At 41.3% G+C, this 19635-nt stretch overlaps 3 protein-coding genes and 1 long non-coding RNA gene across 5 annotated transcripts; 1 reads left to right on the top strand and 3 right to left on the bottom strand.

Annotated features, from left to right (window-relative positions):
• Positions 1-207: 207 nt before the first annotated feature.
• LOC146643411 (uncharacterized) lies at positions 208-2964 on the bottom strand. Of its 2 annotated transcripts, none has more exons than XR_014909291.1 (4): positions 2941-2964; positions 1937-2089; positions 1479-1566; positions 208-877 (listed from the first exon to the last, which is right to left on the bottom strand). It is a non-coding gene; the product is annotated as an uncharacterized LOC146643411 (long non-coding RNA). The 2 variants fall into 2 exon arrangements; XR_014909290.1 differs by lacking the exon at positions 2941-2964 and adding an exon at positions 2463-2915.
• Positions 2965-4391: 1427 nt separating this feature from the next.
• On the bottom strand, positions 4392-8903 carry cdca8 (cell division cycle associated 8). Its single transcript, XM_085396089.1, has 11 exons — positions 8804-8903; positions 8377-8469; positions 7724-7852; positions 7485-7525; positions 7293-7368; positions 7138-7205; positions 6941-7023; positions 6705-6803; positions 5935-6064; positions 5473-5559; positions 4392-5332 (listed from the first exon to the last, which is right to left on the bottom strand). Exons 2-11 carry the CDS (start codon positions 8465-8467, stop codon positions 5297-5299), a joined length of 840 nt encoding a protein of 279 aa, XP_085252215.1. The 5' UTR covers positions 8468-8469; positions 8804-8903; the 3' UTR covers positions 4392-5296.
• Positions 8904-8986: 83 nt separating this feature from the next.
• On the top strand, positions 8987-11420 carry airim (AFG2 interacting ribosome maturation factor). Its single transcript, XM_085396090.1, has 4 exons — positions 8987-9432; positions 9695-9874; positions 9951-10069; positions 10816-11420. Exons 1-4 carry the CDS (start codon positions 9164-9166, stop codon positions 10854-10856), a joined length of 609 nt encoding a protein of 202 aa, XP_085252216.1. The 5' UTR covers positions 8987-9163; the 3' UTR covers positions 10857-11420.
• Positions 11421-18365: 6945 nt separating this feature from the next.
• On the bottom strand, positions 18366-19635 carry cldn35 (claudin 35). Its single transcript, XM_085395466.1, has one exon. The coding sequence runs from the start codon at positions 19218-19220 to the stop codon at positions 18531-18533; it is 690 nt and encodes a 229-aa protein (XP_085251592.1). The 5' UTR covers positions 19221-19635; the 3' UTR covers positions 18366-18530.

Raw genomic sequence — 19635 nt, 5'->3', positions numbered from 1 at the left:
ATGTTAGTTTCCATTAACATTAAATTAGGTTACTGAATTGGCAAACACCTTCCTATTAACATTACCCATTTTACCCCAATAACTAAAGAAATTAGCACTTGCAGGTCAAAACCTTTATTCAAGAGACGCAAAAAAAACATTGATACAGTGACTGTCAAAAATTACAGCACTGATCATACTGTGACATCTTGGTTCAAAACAAGCACACTTAGAAATATTCAACGTTCTTTACTTCAACTGAATGAAACTGAAAATACCATTTCACACGACCCATATGGGATATTTAGACTGTATAACTGTTCACGCTACATCTCTTCACTAGTAAAAGAAAGAAAAAATACAAACAGAAATTGAAAAATGCTGCCAAACAGACAAACAGAGAACTTGTACAGAGCAAAAGGAAAAACAAACAACAACAAAAAACGGCTCGTCCTCATGGCAGTTGCAGAGTATATAAAAATGAACCCTGCGATCTGCTCCTGGAATTGAGCTTCAAAAATGCAGCAGAACAAGTGTGAGATTTAAATGTCCTCTCACCTAGAGCTGATCAGCTTGCATGCATAACAGTGAGCTTTCCTTGCAGGAGCAGTTTTGTCTTAGTTGTGAGCTTTTCTTGAGAGCTGAGTTGCATCCAACTCCATTACCACCCAATGAATCACCTCAAAAGTGTAGCAGAGTTGTGATGGGTAACTCATATTGAAGGAATAAAAAAGGTCCAAACAGCATGGCTACTGCAAAGGTCACGTTATCCAGATCTTGAAGAACTACTATACCCTCGATGATGATGCCAACATCAGAAAAGTCATTGCCTGGCGCATCTCTGGAGACAGATGTTCATTGTGGTTTTCTCAATCTGTGCAGTGGCCTCAGTCAAGTCCTGGTTAAACACAAAACATTTTTTTAAGATTCCCTTTTAAACTCATCTCTTTTGAATCTACCAGTTCTAATGTTAGAGTAATTTAAACCAATGCAAGCAACATAGTAAATAGCTATAGCCAAAGAGTGGCCTGCCATGCTGCCATTCATGGTCTAACAGAGTTTCTAAGAGAGGGTGAAAAACATAATAATTTCAAATGCTTTACATTAGTTTTTGTTAGAAAGACACCGGCCCATCAGAAATCCAGGTTATGTCACTCAGAAGATGTTAGAATTTAGACTTTCAGCCCCACAATTTGGTTAGCTGTTGGTCAGTTGGTCTTTTTTTTTTTTTTCAAACAAAAGCTAATGTAAATATTGGTGGGATTTTTCTTTGTTCACTAGAATGACAAATTTAAAGTTTTTTCACACTGATGTGACCCCTAATACAGGGGTAGGGGTGGGGCCTCAAGGGCAGGCGGCCGAGTTCACTACCAGGCCTCATGTGAACTTCAAATTATTAAAGAGGACTACTGGTCCTAACCAGTCCAATGAGGATCAAGTGGATAACTAAATGCATTTTTAAATGTTGCAAAGCCACAATCTACTCATAAAACACTCACCATGAACTCCTGCACCAAGATGTTGCAATTGTCTTTCACACAGATGCGGAGCACTTTGATGAGACTCCCTTTGAGCATTAATGTCATCCTAAAGTATTATAACAAAGAAAACAGAGATTTGTGAACTTTTCAGTAGCACAGAAGAAAATGATCCCAGACAAAAACTTGACTTTTTAAACCAGTCAACATGCAACACCAGCATCTACAAAGCAATAGCAAAAGTTCCTGTTTGACATCAACTTTATGGATATATAGTTTCCAGAACATTTATTTTTTAAAAAAGATAATTTTTTCTCAGTGGGCCAGTAAATGCATGACAAAAAAGAATGGCATCCTTTCAGTGGAATCAGTACTCACAGGTAATAGTTGACTGTTTCAATGGATGCAGCATAAAAATCTTTTACTGACCTAATGCAATACATATACACTTTGTAGTTAAAGAATTTTAAAGTTCTTACTGTCATCATGGCAGCTACATCCTTTAGCTTTGTGCCCTGTTCCCCCGATCACTTTGCAAACACTTTCAGCAGACTGTCAGAGAGAAACTCAGCTCCGTCAGAAACCTTGACTGTAAAGGCATGGTTGGGATGCACTGGAATGCTGCATTTTATCTGAAATAACATTTTGAAATTTTGAAATAACAGCAGGCACTGTGCTTGGTTAATCAGTAATGTTTTGTTGAATAAAAACTGTGTTTCCAGATCTTATGGGATTAAAAAAATCCAAAGATGTTTGTTTCTGATTTGCAACCCAAGAACCCACAAGTTAAAACCTCATTTTAGTTCAAGTGTGCATTAATGTGAGTCCAGTAATCACCTTTCTGACAATACATACAGGTATAAGTTAAACCTATGGCAGATTTTGGATTTCTCAGTTGTATTAATAGGGTGGTCTATTTGTGTATGCATGCACCTAATAATTATACAAAACCTATTATAATTAAGTTACAGAAACCTTAAGCGAAAATAGAATATACTTTCTTACCATAACACCTTGAACCCACAATCCATCAGCTGACTCCTGGTGAAATGCAGAATAGATGTGGTCTCTCAATGTGCAGCAAAAAAAACAAAAAGAAAAGGACAGCAGGTGAGGGCAGGAGGGGTAGGGATGTAAGCTAGCATAATGCCGCTAATGATATTAGCTAAAGCTGTTCAATGTCCAAAATCTCACTAACACCACGGTGCAGTAAATACACAATGTAACTGAAGAGTCAGTTGGCAAATCTATTCACACAGAAAACCAAATTATGTTATGAGTGCCTCATAATTAGGTTTAATGTGATATTACGGCTCTTGTGCCAAAGACAAATTCAAATGAAAAAGCGCCAATTCTTTGACAACAGATAAAACAGCAAATAAGCTAATGGCTCTTTTTTAGCATGTTACATGGCGACACTCTAGACGTTTAACTACATTTGGCTGAAATATGGTAAATATTAATTAAAAAAATCAAGACATACCAAAAACGTAGAGTTGGCTGCTCGACTTGACTGAGATGGATGCCTTTTTTGAACCACGATCCAAAGCCCGCGAGATGAAATCACGCGTGGTTTCACGAGATTTAACGTTGCTATCTTATTGACTTACTTCACCTGAACATGATATGAACAATTTAATACACCCTTTCTGCATATCATGTAGTTTTTACACTATATAGTTACATTTATCTTTAAAACATGAGGTAATTGTGTTAAATACATGCAAGATGCTTACATAAATCCAAGAGATGGCCAGTCCCTTTTTTTCAGTGTATGATGGGCCTGCTTTAAATTCTTAAGTACCTTTCTTTGGAAGTAAAAGGCAGGTGAATCTAGACTTCCACAGACTGAGCATTAATGCAGAGTTGCTTGTTATGTTGAAGCATCTTTGCACTCACTCTTCCCTTCCCACTATCTCAGGTTCCAATCCCTCAACCTGAACATTTCAGTGGATGATTTATGTAGTAGTGTTGCTCTGTGACCTCAAAATCCGCCCCATCCATACCGCACCTGTCACTGCGCCACAGCCTGCATGCTTACTGAAAAGCAAGCCATCCATGCAAAATGGCAATTTTCTACTCACCTAGAGAATAAAAAAAGGATCCAATCCATTCAGAGGCAAAACAAGGAAAATTCTATGATATATAGAGCAGGTGCGCGAGGCCTTGGCCCACTGCTAACGAGGGAGCTGAACTGCATGCACCGTTGACCACAACATCTGTCGTTTTCACTGATGCAGAGTTTGGTTTTACCTTTGCAGCACAGTTTGCACGGCAAGAGACAGGAGATGATAAAGTACATAAGATGGATACAGATGGAAGAGACCCGGCCCGATTTCAGTTGGGGGGCACAAAGTTCCCATGCTGTGCCTTGGTAGCATATGATGCATGAGAATCCACCACGAGCAGCAAAGAGTTATGCTTGTCTACCTGGGCCCAAGGTGAGGCCCGGCCTGACCCAGTTCACCATCCCAGGTGGAAACCCTAATGAGCTCATCAGGCCTAACGAAGCTTAACAAGCTTCTAATTGGCAGCGTTATGATGTCCCCGAAGGTCAGAGTGCAGGTTCCTGTGCCAAGAGCAGGAAAGGCTTTCACTTCCTGCCAAGAGCAATCACGTGACTGACTAATATCCCTTTGTGTAAACAAAGTCGGGAAAGGGCAAGAGGAACTTCTTACATAAGCAAAAAGAGTGCGGTAGCTTACAGATAAAAAGTTGTGGTGAGGTTTGAAAACAACGCTGCAGCCTCACAACTGGAAAACAAAGATGTAAAATAAATATCACCAGTATAAATCATGCTTGACAGTGTAATCTAATACAAGAGAGAATACAGACACCTATAACTTTACAGATTATAAAATAAAAATCAACAAACATATAAAAATTTGCTACCAGTAAATAACAAGCAGTTAAAAAAGTTTGATCAGATACAGAAATCTTTTTTTTCCTTTAACAATAAAAAAAAAAAAAAAAAAAAAAAAAAGCAGAGGCTGTTCAGGTGCCTGACAAATATTTCTGTGGTGAAATGCTGCCACCTACTGGTCACTATGCACAGATACAACTTAAAAAAAAATCTGTCCACTGAAAGAAAGAAAAAACGAATTTCCACATTATGGCATAATTAAAATAAAAATCAAACATGCCATCTGCTATATTTAAGAATACAAAACCCCAATAAACCAGAAAATAGCCACATCACACAGTTATGAAGACAGAGTGCACGATGTACACGACGTATACATTTTAACTATTGATGTAACTACAAGGTTAGTGATAGAAACATGGAGGGGGTTTATTGCAGCAATGACAAACCACACAAATAATATCAGAAAATGTACTTTTTAAAAAAAAAAAAAAAAAGAATAAAGAGAAAGTTGTATCTGATAAGCACATACTGCATGTTTCTGTTGGATATTATCATGCAAGTCCTATTAAGATCCATTAAATCCAGACTGGCCAGGAATAAAAGACTGGAATAGCACTAAAATCTATCCAATTTCCCCTGCAACAAAAAAGCATCTGAAACTACATAAAATTAAATTTTTTTAAGTAAAGAGATAATTTAGGAGAATGTAAATACAATGAAATGAACAGTTTAACTCCTAGATTAATTCCAGTGAATGTGAAGGATCTCAAGAAAACAGTGTCCAGCGCAACAAATATTAACCTTACACTGTATCCTAAAGTATTAGTTAAAGTATAAACTGTATAAAGGCAAAAAAAAGAAGAAGAAAAAAAACATGCCACATTGTAGAATGATGAAAGCTTTATAATAGAGATAAAACTTGTTTTTAAAAAAAAAAAAAAAGTATAGTACACGTCCGTGGCAGACTGTTTGGTCACTCTGATGTCCCACACAATGTTGTGAGTCGATTCTGTTGGGAAAAATAAAAAGAAATGATGAGAATCAAAGCATATGCAAATATTTCACATCAAAATTTGGCTAAAGCTGCAACAAAACAGTGATGAAAAGCTGATGAAACTGCAAGTAACGCTGTCCTGCTGGAATTTTTACCTGCAGCTGCCGAATGCTCCTCATGGCGGTTTCGTCCAGCAGTGACAGATCTACTGAGTCCATCTGACTGGCCAGCAGGTGAATGCTCTGGATCAATATGTTAAGGACACTTGTGTTAGTGATTTCGTTTTTGAGAATTAGCCTTCTAATCAAGAGTTTTGTTAGACAATTAATTACTCAAAAGCCATGAAGTCATCAAATGTAACTAAACAGTCATCAACATAAACACAGTATAAAATCAACATGAAAGCAGAAGACTTGAAGGCCGATTTAATGCATCTTTAAGCTCATTTTCAATAAACCATATATAACAAAGTATTCAATGTTTTATCTTCCTGAAAATAGACATCTAAATTTCTTCAGTAAATATCGTTTCCTCTGCTGCCTTGTTAAAATCATTTCTTAAACAACTGACTGATCAATAGTACCTGAAGCTCTGAGCCTGACTAAATGTGCACTCACCTCTCCATTCCCAACGGGAACATTGATGACAATATCCTCATTTCCTGCTGCAATGGGAGAGCCGTTGACTGAAATGCTATAGACCCTCTCCTTGTGGCGGGGAACTCTCACTGCGGGGGTCTTGGGAAGCCTGAGGTGTAGTGAGTAATATGAAGCCTTCTTTGTAGGAAATGTCAACATTACAGAGTAAATAGCAGGGGCTGCCAGATTACAGCAAGTCTCCAGTCCCCACACACTTTCTAACACTCAAAGACACTAGATCCACTTACAGCTCTATGAGAGCAGAGATTTTGCTTTAACGAGAAGCCTGAGCTTTAATACAATACTTTGAGCATTTGTTTGTCTGTTTGCCCATGTTTTCACAGAATCACTATCTATTCAGCATGAACTGTAAATGAATTTGTGCTAGTAAAAATATCTCAGTACTATGTCTCAGTAATAAATCACTGAATATAAAGACATAACAATGCAGAAGTCTTCAGTGAGCTGCACTGAATAACCACATTCAGCACAGGTGTAGATGTCAACCTGTGAGGACGACTGGTGCACTGCTAATGTTATTCACACACAGCAAACTAACCTGACCAGTATGTGAGTCTAGTATCTTATGCACAATATAAATCTGACCCGTCTTCATCTGTGCTCAATTTTGAATCCTTTTTTTAACTGTTTTATAAATACGTTTTCTCCCCTCTCAATCAACTAGAACACTAATTGCCATTGACACAAACACCATCTTTAGAGTGACACAGTATAATTCTAAGGTGTACCTTGGGTCAAAGCGGGGGGTAATAAGAGGAGTGGGTCCCATCATCACAGAAGAATCCAGCAAGCTTCTGGCAGGAGTAATCAGGGGGTTCCTGTTTGATCTGAATCCAAACAATGACAATGTGTTAGCATCACATTTGTTAGCCACCAAACTTGCTTCCAAAAGTTTTTAGCACGGGAGGAAAGAAGAAGAAAAGAAAGAAAGAAAAAGAACAATACAAAAAGTAAAAGAGCTTACCGTCTGATGGTGGAGCTCTGCTTGCTGATCGACAGCGCCTTTGCCCTCTTTGTTTTAGTCGGGGGCTTTCTGGTAGTTCTCCCCTAAATTATAAACAAGCATTTAAAACACCACAAAAGAAGCAAACAGAGGATCCTGCATAACAACAGCTGTATGTAGTTGCTCTCATGTATGACTGTATGAAAAGCAGTCATTACCTTTTTTGTTGTGCTTGGGACGTTTTCATCCTCAGAGCTCAATGTAGCCCCACCTTTCATCTTTAATGCTGTGGATTGGACAAAACAAATTGCATTGGCTAAAGGGAAATGGTTTTCTTGTTTCAAGGGAAATGTATAAACTACTTTTAACTCACTTTTCTCAATTGTTTTTAGAAGAGATGTATGATCCTTAGCCACAACACTTTCCACGAGTGCAGCTTCCTCTTTTCTCTATAAAAGCAAATATAACTGAGTGTTTATGCAGAACAGAGCATCCTTGCACAAGCATGAAACTTATATATACTTAACGTATATTAAGTATAATTTGAGAAGGCTAATCAACTGACCTTTGCATTATCGAGTTCTGGTGTTTGTGGTTTCTCAGACTCTGCAGAGATGTAAATATTCTTTATTTAATGCTGTTTAAAAATGAAATTCATCCAAGATCAAATGCACAGATTTTTGAAAATGTACCATTAGCTTTTTTAAAAATAGGAAGCAGAATGCTGTAAAAGTCTCTGTGGCTCAAGAGCATTTCTTCTTTATAGATTTGGGATTTGTTAGTCAATAATCTATGTATACTTACTCCAATGCTCCAACCAGTTCATTTGTCTGACAGCCTTGGGGAGCTTAATTATTGCCATGTTGTAGCTGTTGTCAACATCTTTCAACAGCTGGTTTATCTTCTCTTTCACCTGTCCAACTCTAGTCTTCACTGCAGAAACACAAATGTTGAGTTCCGCTTCAGTTATACATTGTCACTTCAGCTTAAGTTATACAGTGTCAGGGTGGGGTGGATGGATGTTAGCATCAGTGGTGATTTGTAGCAGTAGGTTAGCAGCAAGAGTGAAGGCAAGATTTCCATTGGTAGTGACCAGAAAGGACAGATTAGAAATTAGTACATGTGAAGGATGGTTGAAGTTGAGTGGTTTGGAGACAAAGTTAGAGAGGCAGGGCTCAGATGTCATAAACATGTGCAAAGGGGGGACAGTGGAAATACTGGACAAATTATGTTGAATATTGAGCTCCAAAGCTGGAGGAAAAGTAGAAAAGGTTCATGGATGCAGTGAAGGAGGACGCTCAGAGGGTTGGTAAGACAGAGGAGGATGCTAAGGATATAGTGAGCTGGAAGAAAATGTTCTCCTGTGGCGACTCCTAAAGTGAGCAACCGAAAAAAGAACAGGGAGTATTTCTGTAGCATTTCTATGGTGAGTTAAAAAAAATAGTAATAATAATCACCCTCGCTGTCAAAATCCTCCATAAAAGCTTCCAGTTTTGCCGTCTTGGGGTTATTCTTGCGTTGTTTGGTGGTCCTTTTCCTGGGAGCCATTTCTGACGGACACGGAGTATATTAGTAATTACAATATACCCTAGTACAGTACAGTGTAGTGCAGTATAGTGTGGTATATTAACACCCCATAGACACCATGAAATGTTAACATTGTGGCCTTAATCGGGAACAAAAGAATGCAAAAACAAAAAATCAGCCTACATGCGGCTAACTGTTGGTGAAGCTAACGTTAGCAAGTAGCTTTAGCTGAGTTAACGCTTATTTTCTGACCTTATTTTCGACAGCTGTGTTTACATCTACCAATATGTGTTATGGTCTTTTAAATAACTGTCCCGAGATGTATTTACATAAATTTTTTAAAGTATATATCATTACCTAAATGTGTTTTTCCTGTTCGTCCTCGAGACTCGCCTTCCTTCCTTCACAAAGCCGTTTTCAAATCTTCGCGCGGGGAGGGGCCAACACACCAGATCAGCCAATTAGGACGCGCATGTGCCATGCGTCGCAACAACTTTGTTTTCAGCCTATCGTAGCGCCAAACGTCAGTGTTTACATCAAGAGAACGGAAGTGGTTCAGGCAACATGGTAGAAATGTGATGTTCTGTAGCTGCGGGAAGAATCATTTAAAAGTCATTTTTCATAAAGTCGCCTTCATGGAAAATAAGACATAAAGCTGACTTAATGTATTTCGTGTTTTTCCCTTTGAACACCTAAGTACTGAAATCGTTTGCTGAAATGTCCACGCTTGCGGTAGCTACGCTTCATCAGGCTCTGAGGAAAAGCTTCGCGACACTTGAAAGCAACCAAAAAGTATGGAAGAGTGTTTTAGCCGAGTGCAGCCCTCTGATGGTGTCTCTCGGGAATTTGGCGGAGCAGTCGAGAGCACTGTCCAACGTGCAGATCTCCAACACACCGCTCAGAGGTTTTCCTGACCTGGAGGAGAGACTCCGCTTTAAGCTCCTTGAAGCAACGGATATAGTGCTGGGAAAACTCAACGAGAAGATGTGAGTAAATCGGCTATTATATCTGATGAGGATGCTGCGTTATTGGTATTCACATCCAACTATGTATGTTTGATCGGACAGGAGTACAGCTACATCCTTTTTAGTAATAAAGATCAGTTTATTTTTTTAGTAAGTAAATGGATCTTTGGAGAAGAACCTTATTAGTACCAGTTTGCAGAAGCTGCTCAGAGTATGCTTAAAGTATATATTATACTATAATTTTTATCTCACCCTCCCTTCTTTCCTTTCCTCTTTCTTTCAGGTCTTCCCTCCAGTCTGCGAGGGATGCTATCAGTAACCAGGTTGCTTCAATCCTTCATCTGTACGAGCAGAACGCACACAGTTTAGATCTGCTTGCAGTAACTGAGGGATCAACCACCACCCCGTCGGTTGCTGACATGCTCGAGTGGCTTCAGGATGCTGAGCGTCACTATCGGCAACAGTATCCTTTTCTCTCTTCAGTTTTGGATGTTTATGTTATATACTGGTATTTTTTTCCCCTCAACTCTTGTGTTCAGATTCCTGAGGAGGAAAACTCTGCTTCAAACACTGAGAGCAGATGACCTCTCTCTTCTGGAATCTGCTCCCCAAAGGTGGAACTCATTGGAGTCTCCCAGTGCTGAGGACCACATCACAGGTAAAATGTATATGACTAGTATGTCTGTGAAGGTTCTCAGTTATCCACTTCATTGTAGTCTAAGTAGCTTGGAAAGAAAAGCGTCTGGACTTCTTTAAGTTGCTTTGCCCCTCTTTGGGGGGATACTCCCACTGGGTTTAAATCTGGGACTCTCCACCATTTGACCCTTAGAACTGAAGAAGCTTCTCGGATGAGAGGTGAAACGTCTTCAAGCAACTTAACTTTTCTTTCTAAGCTCCTTAGATTATATGACCTGTACTTCACTATACCATTCAGTTCACATCTGTAATTAATGCTGTATAATGGACTAGTTCTTTCAACATAGAAAGAAGCTGAAGATGTTTATAAATGTACTTAAATCCAGAACAACACAAGTACTGACAGACTGTCGTCTAGCATATATCTAAAGTCATGTAAAGATTTGAAAACAATAGATTAGAAAACAACTGTAAAAACATAATTCGGGAAATATTATATCACGGCTTTAAACTTAAACTTTTTTCCCATTACACTACAGGGCGTCTTTAAATATTCTTTTTCTGTCACGTATAATCAATCATAAAGGGACCTACCTTTATGGCCAGTATTCATAACACTTTTAAAATTCAGCTCAAGTAGCAAAATTTAACTTGATATAATTTCACTTTTAATAATTGAGTACACATTGGCCAGAGACCAGTGCTCTGATGGATCTAGAAGTGACTGTTATTTATTAAACGAATTATCTTTCTCTCTTTTCTTTTCAGATACACTTTGCAAAGTGTCTTTCTTTGTGGAGTCGCAGTGAAGATTGTTAAGGACTTACCTAATCGTGAATATAACTGCATTTTAATGAAGACAATGAGAAGAAAGAGATCCACAAGAATGACTGAATCTAACTCCACATTGACTTGAACTGATGCACACAAACGTCGCTTGGAGGACAATGGTGCAGTGAAAGCTCCTGGTTCAAACCTCCTGGTTAACTGTTGGTTTTTGTGTGGAGCTTGCATGTTATTCCTGAGCCTGCAGGGGTTCCATTGGCTTCTTCCCACAGTCCAAAAACACAAACTTGTATGTAAATTGGATGCCTGGATGTGAAAGTATAAATAGTTCTGTCTTCCCTGATGAACTGTTAAGCCCAGATAGGATCAGCAATTAAAAATGGATGAGTGGACTTAAACTGCTTCTAGATCTATTTTGAAGGGAAATCAGGGTGGCCTAAAAACTACAAATAAGTATTTACAAATAATGGGGCCAATGTAAAATATTGATTTATCTTGAATTCAGTTTGGATGGATTGAAATGTTTAATCCAGTACGTATGAGAATTTTGAGCACAAGTGAAATTAAATGTATTGATTGAACAGAAATTCTTGGTGTGTGTGTGTGCTGTTTTATTAGCTACAAAACTAGCAGTGTAAAAGAGACTCAAGAGCAGAATAATATCAAGTATAACAAAATGTACAGTGGGGCAAAAAAGTATTTAGTCAGCCACCGATTGTGCAAGTTCCCCCACTTAAAATGATGACAGAGGTCAGTAATTTGCACCAGAGGTACACTTCAACTGTGAGAGACAGAATGTGAAAAAAAATCCATGAATTCACATGGTAGGATTTATAAAGAATTTATTCGTAAATTAGGGTGGAAAATAAGTATTTGGTCACCACAAACAAGGAAAATCTCTGGCTCTCACAGACCTGTAATGTCTTCTGTAAGAAGCTTTTCTGTCCCCCACTCGTTACCTGTATGAATGGCACCTGTTTGAACTCATCATCTGTATAAAAGACACCTGTCCACAGCCTCAAACAGTCAGACTCCAAACTCCGCCATGGCCAAGACCAAAGAGCTGTCGAAGGACACCAGGAAAAGTATTGTAGACCTGCACCAGACTGGGAAGAGTGAATCTACAATAGGCAAGCAGCTTGGTGTGAAAAAATCAACTGGGAGCAATCATCAGAAAATGGAAGACATACAAGACCACTGATAATCTCCCTCGATCTGGGGCTCCACGCAAGATCTCATCCCGTGGGGTCAAATCTAACTAAATTAAACCATATCCCACTTTTAAAGAAGGTAGAAGATGATCTGGCTAGATGGAAATGTCTACCCATATCACTCATGGGAAGGGTTGCCGCTATAAAAATGGTCTTACCAAAAATAAATTATTTATTCTCAATGATCCCAACTAAACCGCCACAAGATTGGTTCAGATCTCTAGATTCATGTATGTCCAAATTCCTTTGGAAAAATAAACCCCCACGTATAAGCTTAAAAACACTACAAAAGACCAAGGATAAAGGAGGACTAGAACTGCCTAACTTTCAGCACTACTTCTTAGCCAACAGGCTTCAGTTTATCTCAGGATGGCTAAAACATACCCTCTTAGATGAACCTTGGCTAGATGTAGAACAAGCACTTTGCAATAATCTAGAGATCTCAGACCTACCATTTATCAGCTCAAACATCCAACGACATGAATGCTTTAAAAGCATCAACATCAGCTCTTCTCTGACAGCATGGTGGGAGTTTCTAAAATTGACGGCGTCTTCATTAATCCCATGCAAACGTACACCTATCTGGAACAACCCTGACATATTACAAAACAATAATATGATAAACTTTTCAGATTGGAGTGGTAAAGGAATCAAATATTTAGAACATATACTAGAAGGAACAGAATTTATCTCATTTGACGGACTAGTTACACAATATGGGATCAACAAGAAAAGATTTTTAGAATATCAACAAATTAAATCCATAGTAAAAAAGAAATTTAAACCAGGTCAAGTTGAACTACAAACCCCACCAAGTGTGTTTCAATTTCTTACTCTTAAAACCCCCAAATTACTATCCAAAATATACAGAATGCTTTCTAAAACAGATGAATCAATATCACTTCCTATTGCAAAATAGGAAGCGGATTTATCAGTTAACTTAGACCAAAACTTCTGGTCTCAGATTTGCTTAAAAACCTTTCATCTAATTAGAAATCCCAGTCTTCAATTAATTCAATACAAAATATTACATAGAGTGCACTATACAGGTCATCGGATGTTCAAGATGGGCTTTACGTCTACCAACAACTGCTCACACTGCCAAACCAATTCACCGGACAATTATATCCACGCTCTTTGGTTCTGTCCACCAGTTCAGAAGTTTTGGCGCGAGATATGTGAAGACTTATCGAAGTGTCTGAAATGTAACATTCCAACTTCCCCCTTAGTGTGTTTGTTGGGCAGCTTAGATAATGTCACTTCAGAAAAGAATATCGCCCATATGGTTTTCACTGCCCTATGCATAGCCAAGAAAACAGTCCTCATGAACTGGAAAAATAAAAATAATCTTAATTCTAACCAATATAGAAATTATCTATTAGATTACATTAGTCTTGATACAGCCTCTGCCACCACATCAGATCAATTGCTCTGGGCTCCTTTGATCAGCTCCATCACCTAGTGGGGGTGGGGGGTCATAGTTTGGTCCCGCCTTCACTGTTGTGATTGGTGTGGGGGTAGGGACAGGCTTAGGGCGTCGGGGGGTTCCCCGGAGGCATCTTCCTTGGGGGGCTCAACCCGGGGTAGCGGTCATGTCCGGTTAGGGGCTCTGTTGGCTCTCAGGTGACTGTTTCCTCGCGGCTGCGTGCAGCGGGGCTAGGGGAGGGTCTGTGCTGACGGACGTGGGTTACTGACCTGGTAGCCTGGCTGCCCCTGGGTGGGTCCGGGATGGGCGTGAGGTTCTGGGGGCGCTCCGTCTCTGGGCTGGGGCCCGGGCCGGGCCTCGGGGGCTTGGGTCCTGGTTGGTGTGTTGCCGGGGTTGTGGGCGGGTGGGTGCATGGGGGCCCACCCCTGGAGCAGGGTGCCGCCGGTGCATCGAGCCACCTGGGGGGCTCTTCAACTGGTGGGGGAGATTGTCACATCTTGCAGGAGCTTTCCTCTCCTCGGGAGCTCTCTCTGCAGGAGGGGGAGATACAGGAGAGGTGGAGGAAGATCTCAGCCTGGGTGTTTATTGTCTTATGTAGTCTGGAAGATGAGTGGATGGTGGGGTGGGTGCAGTTTTCTCTGTGGTGGGGTTGGGTGGACTGTCCCGGGCTCTGTGGGGCCGGGAGGCGCTGCTGCACTGGGCCCCGGTCTGGATGGGCCTGGGCCCCCTTTCCCTGGCGGGTCGCGGAGTATGGGGGTGCCTACTGGGGTCAGCGGGGGAGCTGGCCCCAGGGAGGGGTCACTAGCCCCTCCCTTCCTTCCCTCCCCATCTCCAGCTGCCTCCCTCTTCCCGCTCCACCACAACCACCCACACATGCAGGACCTTGGAGTAGGGGTATGTCACCAGGGTGCAGAGGAGGCTACCCCCCCCCCCCCCCCCCCCCGTCCCCTTCTGGCTGCCTCTGCCTCAATTTTATCCCACAACTTGGACATTCACATTACTCACACTCTCATTACACATACATATAGGATCTTGGGGGTGGGCACGATACACGGAATCCAAAGTACCATCAGGGTGTACACCCCACCCCTGGCGTCGTTGCCCACCTCTCAAGGTTAAATACACGTAGTCATTGAGGGCTAGCAGGAGGGACTATGCGCTTACCTGCTGCTCTCTGGCAGGTAGCTCCATGCCCTCCTGGGTTTTAAATGCACCTTAGAACACACATGCATCAACACTACAATAAGCGGGTGGAGGGAGGTTTGGAGTCTTCTCTCACCCCCGTTCTCTGCGACCTGCTGGAGCAGGGGGGCTAGGAGGAGGAGTTGGCCGTCCGACTGCGGTCTGGAGTGTGGGGCCTCCCTGCTGCTGCGGAGTCGGGGTGGTCTGCCTCCCCCCACCGCAGGGAAAAGGGTAACACCACCTGGGTCTGGGTGCAGTTCCCCCTCCAGGGGTAAGGGTACCTAGACCCGGTTTGTAGAGTACGCTTGGGGAGTGTGATCGTGTGTACAGCGTCTCTTTATGTCTGTCTCCACGTTGGTTGAGTGTGGAGTAAGTGCATATGAGAGCATGAGGGTGTGCCTGTATGTCTGTGTCTATATGTCAGGTTGGGTGTCAGGCGCCACCTCTCTGGGGACATCTCAGGCCCTCCAAGGTTTGGAGGCCTATCTCCCCCTACCACCACTTCCCCTGCCAGTGGCGGACTCCCTCAGGTGTCGGTGCGTTGGTGGTTCTTTGTGTCCGGGGATGGGCGTCCAGGTACACACCGGCTCACTCCTTGGCGGCCGCTTATCGGGGCCTGGAGCCTGGGGCTCGCTCGGGCCACTTCAGAGGTGGGGTGCCCCCGGCCTCTCGGCCTGGGGCTCGGTCACTCAGGCACGGCTGGCTGCCGGCGGAGCTCACGGGCGCGTCACTGCAACTCCCCCTGGCTTCTGCTCCGCGGCTGCTGAGTGAGCCCTCATCTGGGACTCTCCTCAGCTCTTTCTGGGACAGTGGCGCGGCTGCCCCTCTGTTGGTCTTTCTTGGTCTCTTGTGTTCTGGGGGCCTCTGGATGTCTGGAGTTTTGTTCTCCTCCATACCTGCTTCACGCCCTGGAGGACGGGGCTGTGGCCCCCCCACACCCTCTAGCAGATCATTACATGAAGGAACCTTTTAAAAAAACAAAAAACAAGCGCGTCCATGCTCACAGGTGTACACACGGGTGATCACACCCACAAACTACACCCTTTTTGGCTCCTACCTCAAAGCACACTGTGTTCTGTTGATCTTATGTGCTGCACAATAATGTTTAATATTTAGTATTTACTGTCATATTCCCATATATCATTGTGATGCTGTTTATTCTATTACTCTTGTTCTCTTCTGCTTGTTTTCTTTTTTCTTTCTCAGCAGGTGATCCAGGTGATTGATATATGCATTTTTTTTCTTTCTTTTTTTCTGCTCATTCTGTTGGTTTTTGTCTTTTGCCCTTCTCCCCCGTCCCTCTTCTCAGCTGTTTCTCTTTCCCTCTTTCTTTCTCCCCTTCTTTCCCCCAGTGAAGTCTGTCCCGTATTCAGTAAGTGAAAATAAAATAAACAATAAAAGGTGAATCAAATGGACCATTATGGCAAGGCTGGGATGGTCAATTTGGTAAAGTAAATCCGTTGGGCATCTTTCTTTGCCTTTAGACAACAATTCTGATGGCAAAAGAGCCAAACGGGACAGGCAAAAAAAAAAAAGAAAAAAAAAGAGAGAAGTAAAAAAGCGCAGACAGCATAGGATCAGTGAAACCATCGTATTGTTACACATATATAAGTTAGGTCCTGTGATGAAGTCTGTTTAAAATCTTAATGATGATGGGTGTTAGAGTGAGCGAACCCTGGATAATCCTCCTTTTTGTTTGGAAAGATGACCAAAATTTACTAAAATAACTTCATGTTATTTGACATGAAACTCATGACTAAACCAGTAAAGTCATCTGGAGCATAATTACTGAGGTCAGAGAGCAAAATAAATTATAAAACCAGACGTCTTTTGGCAACCACAGGAGTCGCCTCCTGCAGGCCACCCCGCTTTGGCTTCAGTTTTCAGACCCAGAGACTATGGCCATCTTTTATACAGTGTATGTAAAGAACAGAGTGAAAAAAATGTTTAGAAAATGGTAGTGAGAGCAGGCAAAGTACATGGGTAACAGTGCTGATGAAAAGGGAGGAGGTGGAACCAATGGCTGCTCTGTTAAAGATAATAAATTTGCACTGAGAGTGACAAAGACTGACAGGATTAGGAATGAGTACATCAGAGAGAAAGCTCAGAGATGGACAATATGCCCCAAACCTAGCTTCAGGTGAAACATTACCTTAAAAGGGACAGCAAACCTCCCTAGACCTCTGATCTCTGAGTAGTATAATTCATTTTGATGTTATTAGGTTACTAAGTTGATACTTTGTTAACTCAGTAGACATTTTTTTGTAACTTAATAAATAGGGTGTTACAAGTTCACAGAAAGCTTTATTTATTGTAGAACATAGCTTGTGTACTGCTAAGTTAAAATGGGAGAAGTGTATCATTTATCAAACCTTTTTAACAAGACTGTTTTAGGGATTTATAATCAAGTATATGTGTTGTTCTTATTAGGATTTCGCCTACTTCAGTATCAGTTTAAATGTATTACTAAGACATACACAGAAAGAGAGAAAAAAAAGAGAAGAAAAGAAAGAAAAAGGAAAAAAAGAAAAAAGAAAAAGAAAAGAAAAAAATGTACAGGTATGTATTTTCTGCATCACCAAATTAATACATGTACATTTCCATGAGTATATAACACTTAATTTAGTGGTTTTAGTGAGGTACGGCTTAACAACTTACACATATTAAAAAGTATTCTCCTAGAAACTTAAAACGTAGTCTAATTTAAAGCTGAGCAAAAACATGATACTTTCTTTTACTTCATTACTGTACTTAAGTAGAACTTTGAGGCATCTGTACTTTTCTTACAACTTTTTACTTTTACTCACTACATTTTTAAACATATATTTTTGAATTTGGATTAACGGATCTGACGGGAGTTATTATTTCACAGTATTTCATCATCTAGCTAGCCCTACAGAAAACAAGCAGGTAATTTTAAATTAAGAGTTTCTATCAGCTCAGCTCAGCTCACTCAACCGTTTGTGTCTCCAGTTTGTGGCACAGTGTGTTGCTAGCTAAAGGTCCAGCTACTGTATTTGATGGAGAGAAAAGAAAGAAAGCTAATTTCGCTCAGAGATGGATAAAGGTAAGAAAGACGACACGAGAGGAAGAAAAGAGGTTAGAGTTAAAGGTAAGGAATGCTCAGTGGGGTCTGCTGCACTGGAAATGTAAAGCTTGCATGTAAGTCCTCGTGTTTTTAAATCAGATATTGGGTCTGTACATGCGGCATTGTGTGTTTTTCGTATTGTGAAACATGCTGCAAAACAAAACGGAGGTAGACTGTGTTATTTAAGGCTCAGTCAGCTTTGCATAAGAATAGCTGGTAGAAATATTCCTCAAGGAGCTTTTTTTACCTTTTTACTTTAAATACATTTCAGAGCTGGTACTTTTTCACTTTTAGAAGTTTAATTGGTGCTTCAACTTTTACAGGAGTTTTTTTTTTCAACACTAGTAGGTGTACTTCTACTTAAATACAGAATGTCTGTACTTTTTTTGGGTTTGTCATATGCATGTCGACAGAGTGACCCTAAATAGAACAAAAGTCCAGCACACACAAAGAAAAGCAACTACTTCAAAATACTTTAAGCACACTTTGCCAGATTTTTTTTTTTAATTTCACAATGTTCTGACTTAAGTAATCACTGCAATCTTCAAAACACAAGCCATCATTAAAGCCATCATCAAGTCATACTGTTACAGCAAAGACTAAAGGCTTTCTTCAGGCACTGCTATGACTCAGAGAACAGAAAACATCAAATCTCAACGTACTGAAGACAAACATGACAAAGAGATATACAAAATACGTATTCATAAATATATGTTTGAATTTATACCTTAAAATTCATGATCTTTGTACCATTTTTAAGAGTATCAGCTCTTCTGTCCTTCTTCCTTTCCTACACATACTCCTTCAGTGGTAAATTATTAGAAGTGATAGGCTTTGGGAAATCTGGTGCTGTAGCAGGTGAATTTGCAAAACTCCGCCCTATGTAGCCCCTCCGGTACCTGCCTCCCCTCTCCATGAGCGGGCAGGTGCTGCTCAACACAGCTCCGCTGATCATGAGAATAACCGCAGCCGCCCAGCCCAAATAAATAGCCTGGCCCAGCTCTCTTTTGTACATCACAGGCACGTTGGGGTTGTAGAAATCCTGGATGACTGTATTGGCAGTCCAGGAAACTGGAATTAATACGCACAGGCCTGTCAAAATGAAGAGAACTCCACCTGAGAGCGCTATACCCGCCTTGGCCTGGCGATCGTCCCCGGCACAAGTGGTGCACTTCATGCCGCAGCAGGACACGGTGCAGGAGAGCCAGCCCATGAAGATGGCCAGACACATAAGAGCACGGGCTGCCTGGATGTCGGGAGGCAAAGCCAGCATGGAGTCATAAGTCTTACACTGCATGTGACCCGTGGTCTGGTAGATGCAGTTCATCCAGATCCCTTCCCACTTGATCTCTGAGGTCAGGATGTTGCTGCCTATGAAGGCTGAGACCTTCCACTGAGGCAAGGCTGTGACAGCGATCGCCATGATCCAGCCGGTCACCGCACAGGTGAAGCTGATCAGCTGCATCCCGGTGTTCACCATGATGAAAAAACTGGATGTGAAGCTATTTCTTAATGTTTAATTTGTTCTCTGTCTTTAGCTTCTTTGACAAGATCTTTTCCTTATTATCAGTCTTCCAAGTTGTTTTTTATTTAAGTGTTCTTCTCTTTTCCTTTTGTTGTTTGGCCAAGCGTCTTATGGTCTTTGCCCTAATGTCACTTTGTCAAAGTCATGTTCTTCTCTTTTTCTTTTCCTTCTCAACATCTGCTCACAGTTTCCACTTCCACGCGTCTCAGTGCGCTGCGTTATCCAGAAGTAATCGCTTGCTTTCCCTCAACAGACACCCAGCTTTTCAGGGGATCAGAGGCTCGCGCACTTTCTCCTCCTTTTCAAGTTTGAGTCGGTGCATTATTGAGTAGCCAATACCTGTGCAGCCACCTGTGGCAGCCTGCAGATG

The sequence above is a fragment of the Rhamphochromis longiceps genome, linkage group LG22 (assembly GCF_057381845.1).
Source record: "Rhamphochromis longiceps isolate RC_006_pf linkage group LG22, R_longiceps_female_GT1.1, whole genome shotgun sequence".
Taxonomy (NCBI): domain Eukaryota; kingdom Metazoa; phylum Chordata; class Actinopteri; order Cichliformes; family Cichlidae; genus Rhamphochromis; species Rhamphochromis longiceps.
Note: the sequence above shows the minus strand (reverse complement) of the source record. Positions and strands in the feature narration are given on the sequence as shown.

Coding starts and splice junctions, on each gene's coding strand:
- cdca8 (XM_085396089.1), bottom strand. CDS start 8,467: ATGGCTCCCAGGAAAAGGACCACCAAACAACGCAAGAATAACCCCAAG. Junction 7,853..8,376: donor GGAGGATTTTGACAGCGAGG/GTGATTATTATT, acceptor GTGTTTCTGCAG/TGAAGACTAGAGTTGGACAG. Junction 6,065..6,704: donor ACCCCCCGCTTTGACCCAAG/GTACACCTTAGA, acceptor ACTACACCTCAG/GCTTCCCAAGACCCCCGCAG.
- airim (XM_085396090.1), top strand. CDS start 9,164: ATGTCCACGCTTGCGGTAGCTACGCTTCATCAGGCTCTGAGGAAAAGC. Junction 9,875..9,950: donor GAGCGTCACTATCGGCAACA/GTATCCTTTTCT, acceptor TCTTGTGTTCAG/ATTCCTGAGGAGGAAAACTC. Junction 10,070..10,815: donor TGCTGAGGACCACATCACAG/GTAAAATGTATA, acceptor TTTTCTTTTCAG/ATACACTTTGCAAAGTGTCT.
- cldn35 (XM_085395466.1), bottom strand. CDS start 19,220: ATGGTGAACACCGGGATGCAGCTGATCAGCTTCACCTGTGCGGTGACC.